The following is a 20,864-nucleotide window of genomic DNA, read 5'->3' as shown; positions in this document are numbered from 1 at the left end:
ATCGCGAACGAAGTCCCAGCACGAAGCGAGAGCGAGAGAGTACAAAAAAGAGAGAAACAAAAAAGGCGTTTAGCTTTGTCTGTGACGCATGCGGCTGGCATTATTTTACGACTCATTTGGTTTTGCCAGCGATCTGATGGCTGCTCTTGGACTCTGTGTGTCAGAGTCGAACGACTGGTGGACTCTAAAAACTAAAATCTACTCATAACATTCAATAGATGCAAAAACGAGAGAGAATAAGAACATTGTTAATCCAGTAGTACAGTCAAAGAGTTGTTACCAGATCGCTAGATACAAAACAGACGGCTGTAACAGAAAAGATAGTTTGTTGTGTCACAAATGTTAAGACGTTTGTTTAGTTCTCTCGACGATGCTTAGCGTTGTTAGTCACAAACAATTGACTATTAGTGCCTTACACAGATGCCTTCGAACATTACAGACAGTGATCTGTTAATTCAACATCATTCGCTAATATATTCAATACCTCTACTTTTTTGTCCATTTTTAATATTATTTTTAAGGATCAGTAGAAGTTGATAATATACGGCAATAAAGAAAATATAAAAATGTGTATCGAATATTTGGCGAATGATTATGAAACAGAGCCCAGTTATAAAACTTTCGATATTAATAACAACAGTCACATATGCAAGCAAGCTTAGCTTATATACAGAACATAAACAACTTATCCTAATTTTACTCGATTATTACAACAACAAAGAAGAATAAATATAACCTTATACTACAGTACAAGACAGATGCATTGAAAGGAAAGATAATTACTAACAAAAGATAAAGTTATGTTAGATGCATTTCATTCCGTATACAATGTTTTGCCAATAAATACCAACTACAATTCGATAAAACAAATAAACCTTTTCTAAGGAATTTTGAATAATTACATGTTGTATCTATCTTCATCTGTGTGAATCTGTTCTGTATGTTGTGTGCAATAAAGTATATTTGATTTGATTTGATGTTGCTTGCTATCGATGATGTGTTTTTCAATATGATTTTAAATTGGTTACAATAATTATAGATAATAATTTATTTTTTACTTAAAATGGCCCCGATTCCTGTAGACACCTCTATAATTTAAGTTATACCTGTCATTTTCTTATCCGCCGAAAAGGAAGGGACGGATGATTGGCAACTGTTAATTACAATATGAACGAGCGAATGAATGAATAATCCGGACGAATAAAATTTGCATCTTGCTGATATGCAACCCGTTTGACGTGTGCTGTCAACTTAATTCTGTCATTCTGGCCAATATACAATTTTGGGAGGGATTTTTTAAATTTTTGCCTAAAATCGACGCGTGTTACAAAAAACTTATGTCTGTTATTTTATTACCCATCCCTTTCCTTTTCGGCGGATAAGATAATGACATGTATAACTTAAAATAAACTTAGATGGTGTTTACTGGAATCAGCACCATTGTAGATGTGGAGAGAGCGCGTTCAGTTTTGATCTTGCATCGGTTCATGTATTTACACGCTACGAGTAGCTTCCGACTAGTCATCCGAGCGCACTCGATCTGAGAGCATTCGTAAAGTGAAAACTCGACTTTAGCCGCTACAAATCACAAACCAAAATCGCTGAACATAAATCTGTAATCACATACATGAAAATTTCACTGTATGGTCAAGTAAAACAAATATTCATTTGACAAGGACGTCACAAACACGTTACAGTCAAGTTCAAAAACTACCAAAACGGAATCGCACTATCTCCACCCAAAAAAGACGACACTAACGTGATGTTCTCTGTCTCGAAGTTAACAATGGTGGATATGAAGTTATCCTTCATGACGACGGAGCGGATCCCCTTCCACGTGTCCCCCTTCTCCCCGAGCAGCGTGCAGATGGACTCGAGCGCCATCTTCACCACGGAGGGAGGGTTGGCCATAGACCGCACCTCTACCAGCTGTTGCTTCTTTATCGATCTCACCGCTGTTGGTTGGTTCGTTTAGTGCTAAGGCTCTTTGTTGTGCTCAGAAATAGTTGTTGTGAGAGGTAGTTTATGGATTTGCAAGAACTAATGACAACAGTCATACAATGAAAAGGCGAAAAAAAATTGCTGTTAAAAGGTTATGCCTTCGCGGCATGGTAACCGCACTGCGCGCGGCGCGAATTATGTCGAGGATTTCAACCAATGATATCTACGTGGATAGAAGTCGCACGGCTATAGGTTAAAGCCTTTGATATAATTCGTGCAGCGCGCGAAGCGTGCAGAGCCTGTAGGAGACGGCTTTTTGTGTACATAAGTTTTATTATGGAGAGATAATAATAAAGATCTATTTCTGATTACAACAGTGATATTTTATTCGTACAGAAAAACACAAAGTATCTAGAAAAAAGTTCATTTAGTTATAATTTGATTAACTTTTTTGTAAAACGATAAAATACCTTGCATTTTTCTGTTTCATAGTACTTAAATAATAACTTGATACATTTTTTAAATAGTTGAGGCATCTTTCCTAATGTGACTGGATGGATTTGTTATTAAACTACCTACGAATGAGTTTTATTACAACTAGTTTTGAGCTAATTTCCAAAATAATACGATGTTTTACACTTTACTTTTCCAATGTAACAAGTCTCTGCGGTATAGGTGGTTGGGTTGACGCACATAGTGTCGGGATAGCAGGATAAGCGGGCTCGAGATTTTGTGCAAAATCGCCAACAAATCCCGCGCACGACTCGCTTATTCCGCTTTCCTGGCTCTGTGTGTAAGCATTAAAGCGAGAGTTGAGGTGAACGGCATTAAGCCCCCAATATACGGCCGACTCGGCCAAGGGGCTCGGCGAACCGGCTCGGCCTTGTGTACTAGGGGCATTCGATAAAAAATACACAGTCGTGAAGTGAGAGCACTTACACCTGGTCTACAACATTTACGCAATGTCAAGCACTCGCTTTGTCAGTCATCGCTTGACCGCGGTCAATACAAGGCGGCCCAAACGTCGGTAGAAAGTAATACGGCAATTGTTTTAACATTAATCACGTATTACAATAGCTTTTTCATGTAGCAGCTTTTTCACTTTTGTGAATTATTTCGATTTTTATTTTAGGAAACGGTGTTCACTTCTTTTTTTTGACGTGACTTATTGTAGATTTGCCGCAGATGGTCGGACAAATGGGGAGCGCTGAAGGCTCTCACCCGGTACAACGTTTAAGACAACAGGCCTGAGGGTGCCTAGTTGGGCGCGAACCTCGGCTCAGGGCGTCGTCTGAGAGGAAAAATATTTGAAAGAATTAATCGACCCTAGTGGGTCAATAGCGATAAGCGCTGAATGAGGGAAATCGTCGACCACGCCGGCGGGGTCGGTATCGGAATCCTGAAGGGTGTTCACTTCAACTCTCGTTACGACAGAGAAAAAGTAAGGTAATAAGAATAGTAAAGTGTATATGTGATGTGCAAATGGAATAAAAGAACCAAACCGTTTTGCGCCTCGATGACCGCCGGCTCGACTTGCGCTAGGTCCGCCATTACGTCGCGGCGTTTCGCTTCGATCGCCTTAGTTTGCTTTTCTAATGCAACCTGGATTCGCAGGAAGATTTGGATCATTAACTAGCTCGCAAGATAAATCCACGAAAGTCCTAATTTAAACAAGAGCTGCGGGTTCGAATCTTGTATGAGTATGTTTTTCGATCATCTTTTCTTTATGAAAATAAATAAAAAAATATTGTGACTGGTTTTCAAAATTGTCTTCATTTAAGCTGTGCTAATTGGATAGTTTCCTAGGTCAAAGATAAATTATGAAATTCTGATTACTGAATAAAGACAGATCTAAATGTGACAAATACCGTTCTTTTTTTTTAAAGAATTTTAATAAATAAAAATGTAATAAGTACGATATTTTGTCCCGCTATTTATGACGTCAGCGTTAGCTTTTTCATACAAATTCCATAGTAATTTTGTTTTGACGTTTAGTATAAAGTAACTGATTTGACTAGTTGGACACTACCCTATTGGTTTGAATTAGTAACACCGTTACTCATTCCTATGCCGGTTGGTTTGGCACCTATTTACTCTAGTTTAAAAGACATTCATGTTGTAAACTAGTGGATGAAAGCCAAAGTCAGTAGTGCATACCAATCCTATAACTTTGTAAGTACTCTCTGTAAGAGCAAAACTTATTATTGGAATTAAATACATATAGCTTACTTGAATCTCCTGGCTTTCCACCTTCTTCTTCTCGGCCTCTTGTTGATCCTTGACCATCTGACGTAGCTTGGCATTAGCTGCTTCGTTCTTAGCTTGCAGTTCCTACACAGTCGAAGTTATATGTCAATAATTGAATATACACTTGCATTTTCGATTTTTAGTTAGAAAGTATCAGTATCCGCATGTGCGGGTTGTTAGATCGACTTATTAAGAGTTATTATTGAACCTTTATTATGCCTGTATAAAAAAGCCCCTTTTTAAAGTAGGTATAATATAAATTAAGAAAAGGACGTTGAACTCTGTATGCTTGGGCTATGGGATTGGTAACCTGTTACCATTAGATTCAAAATCAATCTTAAGGCTTGAATCTAAGTGTCCTTTCCAAAATAATGGATTTATTAAATGACATGGGCTTATAACCTATCACTATTTGTATTAGGATTGAAAATGTAATTGACAGCAAGATTTGTAGTTGATGATTCCAACAGGGATTTTCGTGGTTTAATAACATAAGCAACCACATACCCTAACATTGCCTTGGTATGCCTGTATGTATATACAGTGAGTGAGAGAGAGAGAGAGAGAGATAGAGATAGAAATAGTACACCGACTCTACCTGTGATTTGACTGCGAGTGACTTCTGCATCTCCTCGACCTGCTCCACAGTCTCGGCGATCTTGCCGAGTCCCACGTTCAAGTGCAGCTGCTGCTCCTCCAGGTCGGCGCGCTTCTCCGCGTACAATTTCACCATTTGCTGGATAAAGTCCAGGTAATGTCTGGAAAAGCGGTGTTTTAGGTTATTGGTGTGTTAGGCATTCTTGTTCTGTGCCTATGCCTGCAGACATAAATCTCATACTTTCTAAGAAGCAATAGTTGTTTTAAGCAGTGGGATAAACAATTTAACTGTCTCCAGTTGTCAGTAAGACTTAGGTACCCCGCCCACTAGCCATCCTGAAATATGGAAGCAGCTATGTAGCTGCTGAAATAAAGTGAAACAATGTAGTATTTCGCTCTAGCTGTCGCAATCTAGCCTGCTAGTAGGCGAGTCTTTAGTAGTGATGAACTTCGGGCGGGGCTCGCTTTCGGAAGGGCTTTTTGACGCCTGATATGGTTTTCTATATATTTGTGTATTTTAACGTATTTTAGTGTAGGTATTTAATTTGACTTAGTTGATATTTTTTGTCCATATCCATGTTTTTGCCCTCTGTACCTGTCCTGAGTTTGAGTGTGCAATAAAATGTTTTGTTTATTCATTAATTCAATCTGTCAATACCGCTCCTGAGATGAGATGACAAAGCGAGGGATATGTGTTACCTGGGAGTAATAGCCATGGTTCTATTGGCTCGCTTAGCAAGGCGTGCGTTAGCGCGGTGCAGCGTCTGATGCACATAGACGCAGGCGTTGACCACAGCTTCGCGGTGCTGCGGCCGGGCGCCCACCTCGCCGCACGCCGCCGGGAACAGCTCGGGCGAAATATACTCCGCAGAGTCCAGGTCCATACGGGTCGTGAACTCTTTGCCTACCTAGTAGTAAATAAATAAAAGAAAGACATTATTACTGAACGAGGAATAGTGATTCGGCAGATTGTGGAATTTTGGGTTGGGTTTGAATGGTCATACAAGTTTCATACAATGTTGGGTTTGAATGGTCATACAAGTTTCATACATAAAAATACCGGCCAGTCGAAAAACACCAAGCCTATGAATGACGCCCTTCGTGATAATAAGAATTAGAGGAAAAAAGAAGAATTATAACCTCAACCCCAGAACGGTGACTACAGTCCCTGCAACGAGGCCGAAACGCCGGGAATTCATAAGGTAATTGTTTGGTAAGGTAGTTGTTTTTACTTTATTTAACATTTAATCACGTATTGATGGCCACTTAAAAACAATTTACTATGTATAAAGTGCGTGAATCTTTAGTGATGTATCACACCTTCCTTTCTTTCTTAGTCTTAATGTGTTTTACATTATTTAGTCGCTTTTGGTTTTCGTATACAGTACAATGGGTCAACACAGCTTTTTGAAATGTTTCCAAGTATTTTGTGAAAAAGTAAAAGAACAACAATCGCTAGAGCGTTTATTCTAATATCTTACTTGGAATAGCGCTCCATCACTCCAGTCGCCGAACCAGTTGAGCACGCAACGGTTGAAGAGCGCGGGGGAGGTGGCCGCGCGGTCCTTCAGACCCTCCGATGAGGGGTTCATCGTGAACACCACGTGCAGGTTGCGCATCACTTGTCCGGTGAACCTGTGGATGGAATAGTTGTATTGTTTAGTGACAACACTTCAACACAACTTAACTTTTTTTAAACAACTTTTAACACACTTTATCTGCTAACTAACGTAATATGGCTGCGGCACGCTGGGTGGTGAGGATATGGTATCCCGACGTGCCGGCAGAGTAGGGGAGTGATTGGTGATAACGATGATAAATTAGAAGCAAGCAGCAAGCAGGAATATATACAGTTTATTAAAAACACTCCACAAACTGGATAGGAATATACATAGTCCACAATATACACACTTCACAAAAGAATCAAGAATTAGAGGGCCATATCCTAAACAGTATAATACACTTGTGTTGTTTTAATGAAGGTCGGGGATGCAGTGAGTCAAAAAAGTGTGAAATGAAAGGAAATGCGGAATGGAATGAGAATTTCGTAATTTAAAATGATGACGGTCAGAATTGTTAGGTCTGGTTTTTACAGAAGTGACATGCCTAAACAGTACTTACTGAATGTAAAAAGACGAAATATGTTTAAGATTAAAACACATAATATCGGGTTCTCACCGCGTCAAATCAGGGATACGAGACTCCCGATATTTCAATACTGTTGCAGGTGCCATGATCACGGGAAGACTGATGAAATTGGAGTGGAGTAGGTAGATCTATAATTTTCTAAGGGCAAACATATCTTGTCAACCCTCTAACTATGACTACGAAACCAACCGAATAATAACCTAATGGCGGTTAATGAATAACCACGTAAACCTCAAACAATGTAATATGTTCAAGTTCTGGAATTATCAATCATGGACGCAGCCAGTATTATGGGTACATTTGCGCCAGGTACGATTGGAGGCGGAGGCTTTTTAAGTAAGGTTTAGTTTAAGTGTGAATAGTATATAATTTGTTTTATTTTGAGTTTTGTTTATGGTGTAAATAAAGTATCATGGACTGGGTTGTGTTTACTGTTAGGCAAGCTTGAGCGGAGTCCGATTTTTGGCTTTACAGATACTGTCTTAGAATTCACATTACCTGCTATAAACATTACGGAAGACAAAGAGATGGAAGACAATGTTATTGGCTCACAAAATTTTGCTTACCATTTGTAGAGTTCATCATTGGAGTCCAGCATCAAGCCTTCCCTTTGAGCACCCTCCTTGCACTGGGTCATCAGGGCTGCAAATTCATCACCCTCGAACAGACCGGGTACCTGAAAATTTTGATAAAATTTGAATTATGCCCTAATTAGAAGCATTTTATAGTTCTTACATAGCGGACAAGTTGGTGTGTAGATACGTGTAGGTGGTGGAGGAGTTATATTGCTATGTTTATTTCCTAAACTTTTTAAGACAGTACTATTATAATCTTTGAAAATAGAAAAGGAATGATAAACTGCTGTCGTTAACATCATATCAGACACGCAGATCCAAAAGAAGGTAGAAAGTCGATCAGTTGACAATTCAGGTCAGGGAACAGAGAAAATGAGAATCAAGACAAAACCTTGAATAAAGACAACATTAGGACACCATTTTTTTTAAAGAACCTCTAGGGCCCTTACCGAGGTTTTTCTTGCACCCTCTTTTTACCCGGCTGTACAGGTTGTGAGAAGCTGCAGGAGTTTTAGGTGGATGAAACGTTCATTATGCAAAAATTGACGATTCAAAGTGTAACTATGTTACCTACTTACTAATATACTTTTGAATTGGACACAAAGACTAAAAAAGGGCCTTTATTTTTAAAATAAGTAGACGTAAGTACCTCTCCGTTGGCGAGCAGTGTGTTCATCCTCTCAAGGAAGCCGCTGTCCAACACGTTGGACTCGTCTAAGATGAAGGCCACTTTCTCGTCACGGCAGCCGGCGCGTCGTAGCACCGATCTTAAGTCCTCGTCGAAATCAGCACCCGTATATTTATTGTGCACCTGTGCCAAAAAATAATTACATGTAAGCATAAGATAGCTGCTGTTTTTTATGTACAATTTCAGGTGATGGTAAGTGATGATGTAGTGGAGAGTGCGATATGAATACCTCGATTGTGCCTCTCACTCTTATCTGCTGTGCTTTTCGATCGGTGTAATCAGCCTGTACGGTGTACTTGCGATGTAATATACCACCGATATGGAAGACTTTCGCAACGGTGATCCATCGATGGAACACTTTCGATATGGCGACAGTTGATCTAGTGACTGTCAATAGTGTAAACTAGTCCCAACTTATATTATACCTTAATCTGGAAGATGGAGAGTCCATTCATCCAGGCAACAAAGCGACTCAGCGTAGTTTTGCCGGCGCCGGAGACTCCGATAAGCAGCAGATGTCCCTGCGGCTGGCGGAAGATACGGTCGATACGCAGCACGTGGTCCAGTACTTCGTCGAAGAGTACTAGTGGAACGTCCAGCTCTTCTTCGTAGAATACCTGGGAATAATACAGGGAAATTATTAGTAGATATTTATGTAATAAATTATTATTTTGCGGTATTTATTGAAAAATATATTTTAAATCAAATCAATCATTGAAACCTATTGAATCATCTTGTGATATAAAAAAATATGAAAAACGTCCACATTTACCTTGAGCCTAGCCTTGACGTACTCGCGTAGTTGGTCTCTTTGTACGGGCACGTAATCCTTGCTCAACCAGTTGCTGTACAGTATAGGGCGGCCCAGCGCCTGTTCTCTGTTGATACCTGGAATAAGGAAAAAAAAATCAATAACAAGAACATGGTAAAAAATAGGTCGGTAGAATTCCTTCACTCTTGCAGTAAGATCGTAACTATCCAACGCTGTTCAAGTTAGTCAGATAGATATCGGACACTTGCGTAAAGTTGCCTGAAGCGTTCTTGATTTTTTCTGTGTCAGGCTGTTATTTATTTATTACACGGTTATAATCTTACTTTTAAGTTCTTACGATCTGAAGTGTCCCTACTATTATTTAGTCAAAATTTTAGCGATTTATGAAACAAGTAATTTATTTCAGGTCTTATAAGATTATTATAAGATTAAAACTAAATGTTATTTGTATGCGAAAATACCTGGGAAGAATCGCATGGCAACGTTGTCAATATTCTCGTCAGTCCACTGCCGCTCGGTGTCGTCAACCAGACGATCTTGGAACAGCCGCAGAGCTTCGTGTGCCCAAAGCCGCACTAGGCCTTCTACTGTTAGGTTGTCTAGTGGCCTGTACAAATTAGTTTTATGTGAAAATACAATTTTGAATCGTTTGTTTGAAAAACAGTTTAAGATCGTAACAAAACGTATTTTGAGGGTCTTTTCTTTTTAACTTGTTTATTTTAAATTGGCATGATGTAAGTAATATAAAGTAAAGTATATAAATAAACCTTAATCATTTAAAGCGGAACCGAAACACTAACTGAGCCAGCGATCTACAATTACCTCGCCACTCAATTGGGTGGTTTCCTAGGTCAAAGATAAATTATGAAATTCTCATTACCAAATAAAGTCATCTAAAGGTGACAAAAAACGGTTACTTTTTCTATTTTTCTTATTTATGAATTTTAATAAAGAAAAATGTGATAATACGTGCGACATTTTGTCACGTTTTTCTATGATGTCACAGGTTGCTTATTCATACAGATTCCATAGTAATTTCTTGGTTTGACGTTTAGTAAAAAGTAACTGTTTTGACTAGTTGAAAACTACCCTATTATAACCTCCCAATTTTCGCCCTGATTTCAAAATGTCTGTCATATGCTGACTAAGCATTGAGATTTCGCGAAAGTACTTCAAATTACATCGTCTCACCTGATAGCCTCACAGATACCGCGTACCCATCTGGTCATCTCTCGAGGCGAGTACACGTAGTGCGGCTGCATATCTTGCGTGAATCGTTCCTGCGACGCGAGGTACAGCTTCACCATGGCTTGAGTGAGAGGCTCCGCGTAGCCGCGCAACGCGGGTTGCATGCGGAGCATCGCGCGTGTGAATGTACCGTAGATCTGTTGTGGAGGACAGGGTTATATAATGAGCTTCGAAGTGGGAGGAATAAGGTGTACCCTGCTCTTAGCAATCTGGTAATAGTGTAATCGCCTATTAGTCCAAAATATTACATTTGTGTAAACGTGCATTTTTCCCATACTTAACGTGGAAAGAATGAAGGCCCTGGTACCCAGCTGAATAAATCTGGTTCCAGACGATTTTGCTTCACAATAAATTGGTGTTTTATCCATGTAGGTACACGTAGTCTAGCATTGAGCGCATCGATCTGACCTGATACCAACTTAAAGAGTGTATTTCAGCACAGTTTATTGGTCGATTTGCTTTAACTTTTGCTCTAACTTTTTTTTGCGGGGTCCGTATGTAATCGGACATACTGACCTGTTCGAGCGAGGTCTCGCCGGGGTAGTCGACGTATATGACGGGCACGTGTCGCAGCAGGCGGTGTGACAGCGGCTTGCGGCCCGGGTCTGTCGGCGGGTTGCACGCGCCCACGAACTGGATGCGCTCCAGGTGTACCCACGAGTGATCTATAGCATATATACGAGTAAGTGTGAACAGCTTGTCAATTTCTTCGAGTATACATATTAGTTCCAATAATAAAAATATCAGGCGTGTTGAGATGTGTGAAGTAGTGCTTTAGAAACAATTTTAAACTGACTACTTTGCGTCTGGAAATATAACATAACATAACAAATACTTTATTGCACAAACAGGAAAAAACAAAATACAAAACAAAAGAGAAATAGAATAAGTACAATAGGCGGCCTTATTGCTAAGTAGCAATCTCTTCCAGGCAACCTTTAAGTATAGGAGATATTGAATATTATGTAATATAGCGGGATAGTGCAGCATGGGAATACTTGTACATATAAAAATAATAATACTTGTATATATGGATTTATAAAACATTTTGCGACCCATAACTGCCCGCGTGACTTTGCAGGTTACTTGTAGTGCCTGTTGAAAATGCACTGTTTTTTTTAAATATAGATGTACTTTTCGAAGTAATCACGGTTTGTCAATGTAACTTACCGCTAGCTCTATAGAAGCCCTTGTGTTCGAGCAGCTGTCGCAAGAAGGAGATAACCCGCTGCGTTCCGTACTGATCCATATCCGGCAGGTTGATCTCGTCGCAGAATAGCACGAGCCATTTGCCCAGCTACAGTGTTGGGGGATAGACAATTTTTTTTAATTAAGTATTCCCTAAGCTCACGTTTATATATATATTGCCAATAGGGTATTAGACTGGGTGAAAGCTAAAATATAAAATGCTAATCAAGAAATAGAGCCAGTTTAAGATGATCAAAAATCAATGAATGAAAATAAAAAAAATCATTTGACAAGATTGTCGTGTCGAGTAGCCTATTATTCTAGTCAGAAGTACATCCAGCGCAAGATGAGAATATGTGAAATATATTACCTGCACAGGAGCAAGTACGACGCCGTTAGGAGTCTTCCTGTACTCGCAGTAGTGGTCGAAGGTCTTAAGCAGCAACTCGGGCGTGGTGGCCGATGAGAAGTTGAGGCCGACCACTTCCATGTCTGGCAGCGCTCGCAGCGCGGAGAACAACGTCATTGTCTTGCCGGAGCCGGGCGGTCCGCAAAGGACTACAATAATAAAATATAAGTTCACGATAATATTGGTGTAGTAGTAGTAATGAGCCGTGGTAGCCCAGTTGGTAGAACGCTTGCCTCTCACTTTGAAGTCGCGGGTTCGAATCCAGCACAGGCGTGAACCAATGATTGTCGATTTTTTTTCGAATTCATGTTCGGATCAGAAATGATCATCACATGCTTAGCAGTGAAGGAAAACATCGTGAGGAAACCCACATCCCCAGAAATGCATTTTCGGGGGTATGTGATCTAACCTGTATTGGAGTGGTTTTCCCTTCACGGGTTGGAAGGTCAGACAGGCAGTCACTTCTGTAAAAAACTGAACCTATCAAATCTTCAGGTTAGGTAAGTGGACCCTGTAAAAAATCGGGTTAATGCTAGGGGGATGATGGTGTAGTATTTATTTTATTTTATTTTTCGTGTGATTGTTTTTTTTGTTTAAATCTAGGTTTACGTAACCTAACTTTCAAGGATGTAAATAATTTAAGAGAATACTTATTACTTTTGTATATCAGAAATATTTGTCATACAATAACAGTAAGTTAAATTGCATTCTAATGTTGAACCGCTTACTCATATTTCAAACGGATGCTGGTGCGGGCAGAAGTCCTCGGCAATGGGAGCTTTAGGGATAACATTCCAATGTTTCTATCCTTTTCTATTATTCAGAACCGTTATTTGCTAGAGCAAGAGTGCGCGACCGCACGCTATCGAGTCGTCAATTCATCCACGTGCGGTCACTCTCTCGCTTTAGCAAATGACGGTTCCGAGTAACAGAAAAGGATAAGTAGCATAGGAAATTGCGATAAGGTGCTGACAGACGTATTTCAACTCTTATTAAGATCTACTAACTTTCAAAATATTTATTTAGGATCAAAAGCAAATACTTTTTAAACAAACATACCCAGAGGCTTGTGCTCAGCGAGCCAAGTGTACAGCAAGGCTTCATGTCTGACTGTATCTAGAGTCGGCACCACCACGTCAGGAGCCGCCACCTTGTGGGTCTCCACCTCTATCTGCGGCACCTTGGCGGACCACGGCACCCACTCCCCGGTTATCGACACCTACAAGGAATGTATTTTTTAGATATTTCCTTGTTTAATCTTTATGGTTGGGCCACCTAAGTGCAGAAGAGAGGAGACAAACAGACCTGTGAAGAAATCAACCGCTAAGGAAAGGTTTTTCAGGATTGGTCGATTTCGTATTACTCCTCTCCACTCCGATATGGTGGAGGCCCACCTTTTGTGCAGTCAGAATGCAAATTTATGAGACACAAAGACAAATCGAAAAAAGAAACGAAGAGAGGAAGGGGAAGACCAAGAAGAGCTTACATGGAACAGATTAAAGAAAAGGTTAACGTCGTGTCTTATAGGGAAGTCAAGGAATTGGCCTTTGATAGACTGGAATGGAAAATGCTACACCGACAAGAGCGTGGCTCTTAAATTGATGATGATGATGAAAGACAAATCAGGGTTTAAACTAAGCTAAAATGTTACGTAAAGTTTTAGAATGTATATCTTATCTGGTATTTTGTTTAAACATAAATGAACAGTTATTGGTTATCATTTATTTATTACCTCGAAGTCGATGATGTGTTGGTTGGTTCCGCAGTTTGGCAACATCATCGTGCTAGCTGATCTTATGAAATCGCCCAATTCGTTGCGATCCTGGAAATATACAACATTATAGAAACAAAAACGCAAATTATTTTCTATAATGAAATATATAAAACTCGTAGTAAGGAATATCGTACCTTGAGTTTGGCATCGCCAGCGAATGACCAAAGCAGGGAATAAACCAGCCATTTGGGTACGTACGCCTCCAGTTGTTCGTTGGTTATAGGGAAGTCTGGGTGTTGGCGGTTGTAGCCTAGAATATTCCTGCAAAGAAAATTATTCTTCAATATTGAAGTCTACCTTCATTTATTCATTATGCAGTCATCATTTTATAACTTTTTGATATTTTCTTGTCTGCGTTTATGTCTGCGTAGTACACTTACCCTATATTTCTGTTTTATTGTTATCAGCATACAAAGGCTTCGATCCGACCCGATTGTCCAAAAGCTGATGCTTGATGATGAAATGAGCCGTGCTTCGGAAGGCACGTTAAGCCGTTGGTCCCAGTAACTACTTACTGATGTAAGTATGTAGTCGTTACATGAGTCTTGTCAAGAGTATTTGGCGGCTCAAAAATATCCTTGACACCATAGTTGCTGAGGTTGGTCATTCACCTCACAACTCACACTATAGAAGAAGTATAGAAGATCCTCGTGTTATTTAAATAGTTACCTGACTCCTCTATTGAGCATGGAATGTAAAGAGGATAGCGCGCGATGGCGGGTGAAGTCCATAATGTGGTCGAGAGACGCCGCGCGCTCTAAGCACTTGACCACTAAGCCGTCGCCGAAGAACAGTGGCTGCAGGATCACCGCTACGTCGCGTTGAGTCTGGTGAATACAACAATCATTTTATTTATTCATTTTATTGAAGGAACGCCTACAGCCTATACCATACGCATACTATGCTATGTATCACACGTTATAAAAATATTATTAATACAATTAAAACCATATTGTGTTGAGTTAAAGTAGATTTACAGGACCGCGTTTCAGCTAAAAATAGTGCGAATCAAAATTATATCTCACAGTTTTGCATGAACCTTTTTTAAACGTTACATATTGTAGATTTGCCACGAACGAAATTCATTGTTTGATCGACCAAATGGGACACGCTGAATTTCTCCCCGGGTGGCGTAATAAATGAACGATTTATTTATTTAAAGGACTTACACACAACATAAGCTCACAACTATATCCCAATTGAACTAAGAAAGAAGATGAACTAAGTACCCACACCTCATCGAGCTTTCCGTTAGAACATAGATAGATAGGTGGTACTTATGATTTATTTATGTTGGTGTAATTTATGATTGAACACATTTTCCTTTGAAAAATAAATCAAGTGTATTATAAAAATTGGGACCAATACCTGTAGAGCTGGTGACAGAATATTCTCGGTGGCGTTCTGATCACCCGACGGAGCTGCCATGACGATGCTGAACGAGTCTTCTTCTCCGTCTTCCAGAGGAATGTTTTTCAACCTAGATATAACAGTCAAGATATTTAACGTCAAATAAAATTGCCGAAATTAGTTTCAACAAATAGAGAAAGGTAAAATGGAAACAAAATTTAAATAAACAAGGAGTATTTAAATATAATTAATTAGTACTCTAAACTCCTCCGCCTATTCAGAACAAATCTAGCATATAGCTATAGTGATATCAGACAGCTATCAGGTAGATAAGCTATTAGATAGTTCACCAGTAAGTGGCGAAACAGACTGTTACGAAGTTTAAACGGAGATTATAAGAAAAATTACCTCATGAGGTAGTTCTCAAAGATCATTTCCGTGGTGAGGACATCTTGTGAGAACCAGACCATACCGCAACGAGACACGGTGGCCAGGGTCGCGTACTTCAAATCTTGCACCTGTCAAATATTACACCATTAGTGATTCATCCGTCTACATTCCTTACAATGGGACATTCTAGTTAGTTCAATCATTGATCGATATCAATAAAAGCAAAGATCGGATCGGATCATAAATAAATTAAGCTCTAAGAAATGATGCTTTCTCGATTTTGATCATAACACCAAAAAATAAATAAATAAATAAGAATAGAACTCTATACAATCATCGAAATTTTAAGTAGATTGGCCAATCTTTTTAACCGCATTGACAAGTTTGCTAATAAAGAAGATCATGGTAACTCACCTCAAACATAACTCGCACGTTGGGAGGCAACGACAGACGCTCTCCGTTGGGCAGAGTCAGCAGCTTGTTGTCATCCAACACTGAATTCAAGTTCTCCACCCACTCCGGGTCTACGTCACCGTCGAAGATAATCCATTGACGTTTGTTGATCTCGCCGCGGACGTTGTCGATGATTTTCCTATTCAACAAGTGTGTATGTATAGTATTGTAAGTTTGCAGAATGTTGTCGTTTTTGTTCAAAACAGGTTCAAGAACTTTGTGTGAAACTAGATTATGACATTACTAAAGTGATAGATTATAGATTTGACAGGTTTAAGTTTGAAAAACTTACCTAAGAATGTGCGTGAAAAGACCGTCGGTCCATTCTCTGGTGTTAGGGTCGAGTACTCCGTATAGAGTTTCCTTTGACATCGCCTTCGGATCAATGACGTGAGCCACGCCTTCAACGCCCTCGTATCTGAAAAACAAACGGAGAATAACAATATTTCATCAACATCACCCTTTGCAGACCCACTAGTGGTATAAGCTTCTTTAAAATCCTTCGATAAATCGAGTATAACTAGACAAAAGAAGGAAATTAAATAAATGTTCTGAAATAGATATCTTGGACGAAAAGTTTATTAGTTAGCAAGAATAATAGAAGAATAATGTTTACCTTTCCAGGGCCTTAAGCAGTACACGCCAAGCGGTAGATTTTCCGCTTCCCGAAGGGCCGACCATCATCAGACCGTGGTTCAACTTGCAAATTTGGTATAGTTGGAGGACCTATACCCACAAATACTTTTATTAGCAATATGTTTATTTTTTGCCTTGAACGAACATTTTCAATAACTGCATTTTGACATAGCTTTACAAAACCAGGAACTTAAGCATTTGCAATCCAAATTAAACAAAAAAAAAAGTGATGGGTTTCTTTTTTCTAAGGGCTTAAACTTTATTTTACATTTCAAATGGCTGATTGATAATTTACAAAGTTTCGAATTCATTTTTACTTCTAAATGGAAGTGGGATGCCAGTGGAATGGTAATGAAATTGATTGTAGTGTTCAATGAAAACGTGAGAGACAATCTACAGAGTTAGCACTAATGACGAAATGACAGGGAAGCTTATTTACAAACGCTAACATCTAGATATAAAAGAATGCGTCTAAGTCAGAAGGATCCTGGAATAAAAAAAAAACAAGATGTGACTAAGAAGTGCTTCAAAAGGACGCAGGACACTATAAATAAGGCTGATTTTGAAAAGGAATAAAGCATAAACGAACACTACATTATGAAACTTCGCGCACACAGCTCGTCTAATTGATCATACAGAACAGTAACTTAATATTTGCGTAGTAAGTAGACAGCGTAAGATCTTATATAGTGAAACAATGACATTCAGAAAGCTTGATTCATTGGTTTTCAAATCTCGTTCTACAGAATTTCTGTCTGATTGTAATCATAAAAGATAAAACATAACTAAATACCACCGCATGGATGCTAGGAATTTGTTCACGCTACTCTTTTGTTCCGACATGGTGATGGTCTGGCGCAAAGAAATTTTGTTTCAATATGACAACTCTTAAAAAGTGCCGTTCGCTGCTTTTGATGGGTGATAGAAAGAAATAAAGCTAGTTTTAGAATTATGAAACTCAATATGTTTGTGCCAGAAATCGTACCAATAGGAAAGGCAAGCTAGTTCGTAATCTCGTGAGAATTATAATTATTTTTTTGAGTAAAATTGGGTACTACGGAAAGATATGCATCGAGAGTCTAGGGTTCGCTGTAAAGACACACAAACACAGGAACACAGTGGGTGCAAGACAGGACAAGACCGGCACCGACTGACCTTCTCGATCCACGTGCTGTGCTGCGCGCGCGACGCCGCACTGCGCCTCTACGTGCCGTTAGCGGGTTAGCATGAAACGCATTCACACTCACATACTACCAGTTTATGGATACATTATGATAACACCAGTTGGGATTGCGCTTTATAAATAGTAGGCAAAAGAAATTTAAGATGTTCTCATGTGATGTTACAAAAATTGTTTTTAATTTTACTACTCGGCGGTCGTTGTGTCATTTCAAAAGTAATTAATATCCGTTTTTTAATAGTTAATTTCTATTATTGGTTCCATTGAAATGAGAGTGACGATGGCCGAGTCAAAATCTAGCTATCGTATTCAAAATTACGATATTAGACACTTATTATTTTTTTTGCGAATAAAGCGAAGTCCCAATATTATATAAAATAAAATAATGATAAAGCATATAATGTTATATTCAATCGTTATGTTTATAGCATGATAATAATATATTAACTCATTTTGTTATTATGAATTTTGCATTTACTGATCAATAAGTTAAACCTTCACCATCTTGGTTATTTAATATGACATATTATTCAATATCAAATGATGATGTTATGTTAGATCTCAAAAACGTTGTGTGACAACTTGATCAGAAGTGAGTGTTGTACATATTCTGTTCAAGTTTAAAGACGTATAAAATACTGAGTGCTCATGACAAGTCATGGATGGCATGAATGGTTGGTTGTTCCAGTATTCAAAATTACGTTTAGACGCAAAAACTTTATTTGAAAGTTTTGAGTACTATTATTTTTGAGAGTCGCATAATCAAAGCAATAGATCGAAATAAACATGATTTATACGTACTATTTTTGCAAAAGATTTAGAAGTTTTTGCATCCATACGTATACCGTCATTTTGATGGCGTTAAAACCTCTTTCCATATAACTAGCCATTCCCAAGTACATTAGTCATAGAAAACATGGTATACCTTTTCCATCCAAGTGGAGCCTTGTTCGTCTCCTTCACCGCAAACAAGGAACTCTTCAGCGCATACCGCGCGAATTTCGTTCTTCAGGCCTGTATTGGAGTATCTCAATTAGTGTTTACAGGAGAAGAACCTTTACGTACTAGTTGAATTTGGAGCTATTAAACGTAGCTTCTGTTTGAATAAATCGCTTCAATCAACCAAAAGGAATAGGTAATTTTTTAGTTTCAAAACTAAATACTGTATCGAAAGCGGGTTTTGAATAGAGTATAATTATATATTATAGCTTCAAAGTTATATAATTGTTACAGTTCTCATATGCATTTTTTTGGAAATTGTATTTGTAAGTATATCTTACCAGTCATCTCAGCTCTAGTGTACCCGACGTTCGGGAATACGTCGTTAAGCAGTGAGAACAGTAGAGGAATATCTTCAGCTACCAACTTAGGCACCATGGTCTCACACACAGATTGTATGAGGATGTCTTGCTCGGGCAGAGACTCAGCAATCGACGCCTCATCCGGTACTTCTTGCCCGCGTTCAATAAGGTTCTCCTAATAAAATAAATGGAACAGTAATCGTAAGCCGTGCAAAGAGCGGGTATTTTTTTTGGCGTCTTTAAGAAAGCCACAAGAGAAAGAATATAAAACAGACAGATAGGAATAATAACAAATTTGTACCTTCACCGTCCAGACCTTAGTAAAAATAAGTTCTTTATACCCTGACAATTTAGTATAGAATTGATTCTATAGTTTTTAGGGTTGGTAAGCAATAGAGCAATCTAATTTTGTAACAAAATAAGTATGTTTTAAATTAACAACAACTTCAATTTGTTTCAATTTAATCTCAGTTTAAGTCTTAGGCAATATAATATCACAGAATTTAAAATAATAATTGCTTTTATTAAGTTTTTTTAACGATCTTTTTTGTCAACATTTTTATTATAAATGAATAGGCTGTAATAAAGAAGTACCTTGATCTTCTGGATACGATCACGTTTCACGTTACCAGCAGACACGAGCACGGATTTGAGCGCTCGCAGACCGAAGTCGTAGTGAGACTGGTTTGACAGTTGCTCGTCGCAAAGTCTACAGAAAATACACACTTATTGTTTAAAAATACTGGTCTTTTTAAAAACGATTTCTAGACAAAGGCAACTAATATGATGACTAATATGAATGAAATGACAACAATAATTTGAAAAATGTGGTGTAAACCCCTTCTTTCCTTTCTTTTCCGCTTTGATACTCATACTTAATCTCTTAAACATCTAGCACTTACTTGAAGAACGGCACGATCTTGCAGGCGAGTTTCTCTGCAGTTCTGAATCCCTGACTGAACAACATGACCTCAGCGATGAGCTGTCTATCAGGCGTGGTCATGGCGAGACTGCGGAACAGTTTCTTCAAGTTGTCCGGCAGGTTGGAGCGGCCCGCGTACCCGGGGTTCATTGTGATGAAGATCGCCATATCCTGGCTAACTCGCACTTGCTTGCCTACTAGCTCAACCGTGATGGATTTATCTGGAAGAGGTTCGAGATGTTACCGAAGGTTAAGTACTTGTGCCAATTTTAAACCAAATACCGTTTTCCCAATCGCATTTAGAGCTTCTATTAGAGGCCATAGAGAAATACTAAACTGACTAGAAACTATTGCAGAAATCTTTATTCGTCAAGCAGAAATTTTGACCTGACGATCTCGAAAGCACTGAACGATATTTTTGTAGTTTTTTTTTATTACCGTTACCTACTACTACGTAGTACAGTTCTCGAGGATCTTTGAATTCTTGATCAGAGAATTCAAAACTATTTCAATTGTGTTACGTAATGGAAAGTGGCTTTGTATTAAAAAACTTACTGGAAGTGTTGTCACCCTCTTGGTGGCTCTTGAGGGCCTCCTGAATGGTCTGCACTTGTTGTGATACAGCAGACAACATCCTCTCTTCCAGACGATTGAACTCGTCGAAGCAACCCCAAGCGCCCACCTATATGTAATTAACTTTCAATAAACCCACTGTGGGTTTCAATCAAGGCGGAACGGAGCGGAGACGAGCGAAGATATGCAGAAACCGGACAATCACTGCGAGGAAGAGTTTTTCCTCTTGCTCTCACACACTGATTGGACGATTCCGCACCTCTCTATTAATGTCCTCACCTCTTTGGTTATGACTGTTTATTGGTACTGGCAGGTATTAATTACTTCCTAATTAGGTTGGTTGCGCCATAATTATTAGATGTTTGTAATTTGATTTTTGATTGGTATGTTCGCGCCACTTCCTGTTCCCATCCTTTTCCCGCACATACCTATCGTCTCTGCGCGAACGAGAAGGAAGATAACGCGATAGTTC

General features: G+C 39.0%; 1 protein-coding gene across 2 annotated transcripts in view; it reads right to left on the bottom strand.

Moving 5' to 3' along the window:
- Positions 1–20,864, bottom strand: part of LOC126370918 (dynein heavy chain, cytoplasmic) — a 62,791-nt gene that overhangs the window by 14,801 nt on the left and 27,126 nt on the right. Inside the window, exons 40-68 of one of the 2 annotated variants that reach the window (XM_050016040.1) lie at positions 20,375–20,501; positions 19,800–20,040; positions 19,492–19,606; positions 18,877–19,072; positions 18,522–18,610; positions 16,397–16,506; positions 16,073–16,198; positions 15,742–15,919; positions 15,346–15,455; positions 14,956–15,067; positions 14,257–14,414; positions 13,722–13,848; positions 13,546–13,635; positions 12,873–13,032; positions 11,775–11,962; positions 11,387–11,513; positions 10,733–10,881; positions 10,160–10,353; positions 9,430–9,575; positions 8,969–9,084; positions 8,622–8,813; positions 8,158–8,319; positions 7,500–7,609; positions 6,267–6,420; positions 5,485–5,693; positions 4,787–4,946; positions 4,171–4,272; positions 3,444–3,543; positions 1,760–1,955 (exon numbers count right to left, since the gene is read on the bottom strand). In XM_050016040.1, the coding sequence (XP_049871997.1) occupies positions 1,760–1,955; positions 3,444–3,543; positions 4,171–4,272; positions 4,787–4,946; positions 5,485–5,693; positions 6,267–6,420; positions 7,500–7,609; positions 8,158–8,319; positions 8,622–8,813; positions 8,969–9,084; positions 9,430–9,575; positions 10,160–10,353; positions 10,733–10,881; positions 11,387–11,513; positions 11,775–11,962; positions 12,873–13,032; positions 13,546–13,635; positions 13,722–13,848; positions 14,257–14,414; positions 14,956–15,067; positions 15,346–15,455; positions 15,742–15,919; positions 16,073–16,198; positions 16,397–16,506; positions 18,522–18,610; positions 18,877–19,072; positions 19,492–19,606; positions 19,800–20,040; positions 20,375–20,501 (4,244 nt within the window). The remainder of the gene's footprint in view (positions 1–1,759; positions 1,956–3,443; positions 3,544–4,170; positions 4,273–4,786; positions 4,947–5,484; positions 5,694–6,266; positions 6,421–7,499; positions 7,610–8,157; positions 8,320–8,621; positions 8,814–8,968; positions 9,085–9,429; positions 9,576–10,159; positions 10,354–10,732; positions 10,882–11,386; positions 11,514–11,774; positions 11,963–12,872; positions 13,033–13,545; positions 13,636–13,721; positions 13,849–14,256; positions 14,415–14,955; positions 15,068–15,345; positions 15,456–15,741; positions 15,920–16,072; positions 16,199–16,396; positions 16,507–18,521; positions 18,611–18,876; positions 19,073–19,491; positions 19,607–19,799; positions 20,041–20,374; positions 20,502–20,864) is intronic. The other variant, XM_050016039.1, reaches the window with a different exon arrangement.

This window comes from Pectinophora gossypiella, chromosome 11, assembly GCF_024362695.1.
Source record: "Pectinophora gossypiella chromosome 11, ilPecGoss1.1, whole genome shotgun sequence".
Taxonomy (NCBI): domain Eukaryota; kingdom Metazoa; phylum Arthropoda; class Insecta; order Lepidoptera; family Gelechiidae; genus Pectinophora; species Pectinophora gossypiella.
The sequence above is the reverse complement of the archived record's forward strand: the minus strand, read 5'-3'. Positions and strand labels throughout refer to the sequence as shown.